At 59.9% G+C, this 2,120-nt stretch overlaps 1 protein-coding gene across 1 annotated transcript in view; it reads left to right on the top strand.

The window, feature by feature from the left end:
• CHLNCDRAFT_58610 (hypothetical protein) overlaps positions 1 to 1,191 on the top strand; it is a gene marked incomplete at both ends in the record, with an annotated part of 14,252 nt that extends 13,061 nt beyond the window's left edge. Inside the window, 3 exons of the mRNA XM_005845364.1 lie at positions 103 to 342; positions 509 to 1,029; positions 1,108 to 1,191. Of these exons, the coding sequence (XP_005845426.1) occupies positions 103 to 342; positions 509 to 1,029; positions 1,108 to 1,191 (845 nt within the window). The remainder of the gene's footprint in view (positions 1 to 102; positions 343 to 508; positions 1,030 to 1,107) is intronic.
• Positions 1,192 to 2,120: the final 929 nt, after the last annotated feature.

Raw genomic sequence — 2,120 nt, 5'->3', positions numbered from 1 at the left:
CGCCTGCGCCCCCTACCTTGCCTGCATTGTTTGTGACCTGCATGCGCTACCCTGCCCCCTGGCATTGGCCTGCCTCAACACGCTTGCTCTGCGTCCTTGCAGGCTTCGTGGAGGTTCACAACCTGATGGCAAATCGCCTCGACCCGCAGTACGGCCACCAACCAGCCACCAATACTTGGTTACAGCTTAATGACGAGATGTTGCAGGAGGCTGCACACAATGTGGGCGTCTGGCGGTCATACGTGGCAGAGTTTGTGCGATGTGCCCAGCTGCTGGACACCAGCGACCCCTTTGGCGATTGCTTCATTTGTGCCAGTACGTTCCGCGCCGCGCTGAACGACGGTGAGCAAACAGCGACAGCAATAACAGCATGGGCCCACCACTTCCACTCTTTACAAGCTTGCACCAACTAGATGGCAGGGCATCCCTGCCTTTGCATTCTTGAGATTACATTCTTGCTGCCCAAAGCCACCCCCTTGCCCACATCCCACCCCACTCCCTGCTTCAGGAACCCTTATTGGGCTGTACCGCCTGGCCGTGATGCTTGATGCCTGCCTTAAGCCCTGCCACTTTGCGATGGCCGGCCGCTCGCAGCCACATTGCCCCAGTATTTACACTTTTCTGGCTGCTGTGGCAAGGGGCGTGATCAGCGACTTCGAGTCGGGCAAGCTGAACAGCGAGGCGCAGCAACGCTGGGCCGAGCATTGCGCCGCCAGCGAGGCGAGTGGCGCCTGCAGCAGCAATCTAACATGCAGCCGCCCCTCTGCTAGCGCGCGCGGCGTGGTTGATGTGTCTGGTTTAGCGGGCGTGTTCTGCAACCATTGCGTGGCTGGGCGCGATGCCATGCTGGCAATGCGCACTCCCGAGCAGTGGGAGTACCACATCCGCACTTTCACCAGCGTGTTGCTGCGCCGGCCAGACATCGCGGACGCCTACATCGACATCGGCTGCCGCCTGAAAACGAGCCTGCTAGCGGCGCTGCAGCGCCATGTGGACGCTGGTGACCTGGCACCTGGGGTTTTGGAGAAGGTGAGAAGGCATGGGCGGACCTCTGGCATTCTGGTGGCCACATTCATGCCTAAGGCCGATGCCTCGTGCCCCACGCAGCTGAATGTGATGGTGCCGTGGATGCATGCATTTGACCATGACGTGCCCTGCCAGCTGCAGTTCAGCGGCTTGTACCAGGTATGAAGCCTTCCCTGCAATCAAGCCCTGCCGGCACCTTCCTCCCACGCACAACTGACCCTCACCACATTGCCCATGCTATCTCCCTGCTGCTTGCAGGAAGGCGTGGGTCGCCGTGTTGGAGAGCAGTCTGAGCAAGTTTGGTCGCGTGTGAAGCCTTTCTCTCGTCGCGCGCTACATGGCGCCCCCCCGCTGGTGGGATGGCTACAACTCGTTGTTCGCACTGCTGGGGCAGCTGGTGCAGCGTGACCTGCCGCAGCTGCTGGAAAAGAAGCTGAAGAACATTGGCAACACCATTAGTGCGTTGCGCTGCGTTGTTTGCCTCTCCTGCATTTTGTTCCCTTGTTGTGGCACCAGAAAGCCCCGCCTGTGATGGCTTCCACACACAGGCCGGTGCTGCCTGCGCCCTGCCTGCGCCCTGCCTGCAGGTCAGCACGAGAAGGGGATTGAGGACTTGAGGGTCGAGGCCTCCGCTGCTGGTGTGGCTGATTTGGAGGCAGCGCTGGCTTCTCTTCAACCCATCGGGCCGGCATCGACTGTTGGCATCAGCACAAAGGTGCGCTTGGTAGGTGATTCATATGATGCTGGCGCTGCTGATGTGGCAAAGCCATGCCACCGTCCATCGTCTACAGTGTGCTCCGTTCCGTGCCTGCCACAGGTGCGCTATGTTGAGGCGCTGATGAGGTGGAACGCGCACCAGGAGATGCGCAAGCAGAAGATGGGCTTGAGCATGGTCCTGCAGGGCCCGATGGCTGTGCATGTACATGCCAAGGCCAGCGACAACAAGAAGGAGGAGCAGTTGCGCAAGGCGGTCGTTGCATGCGAGATGGAGCTTCAGATTGATCCAGGCAAGCTTGCTGGGCCGTGTGTTGTTGGATGGGCCCTGTGTTGTTGGCTGTGTGTCTGTTTTGTGCTATTGCGAATGTGCTCAGGAT

This window comes from Chlorella variabilis, assembly GCF_000147415.1.
Source record: "Chlorella variabilis unplaced genomic scaffold CHLNCscaffold_18, whole genome shotgun sequence".
NCBI classification, from domain to species: Eukaryota; Viridiplantae; Chlorophyta; class Trebouxiophyceae; order Chlorellales; family Chlorellaceae; genus Chlorella; species Chlorella variabilis.
Note: the sequence above shows the minus strand (reverse complement) of the source record. Positions and strands in the feature narration are given on the sequence as shown.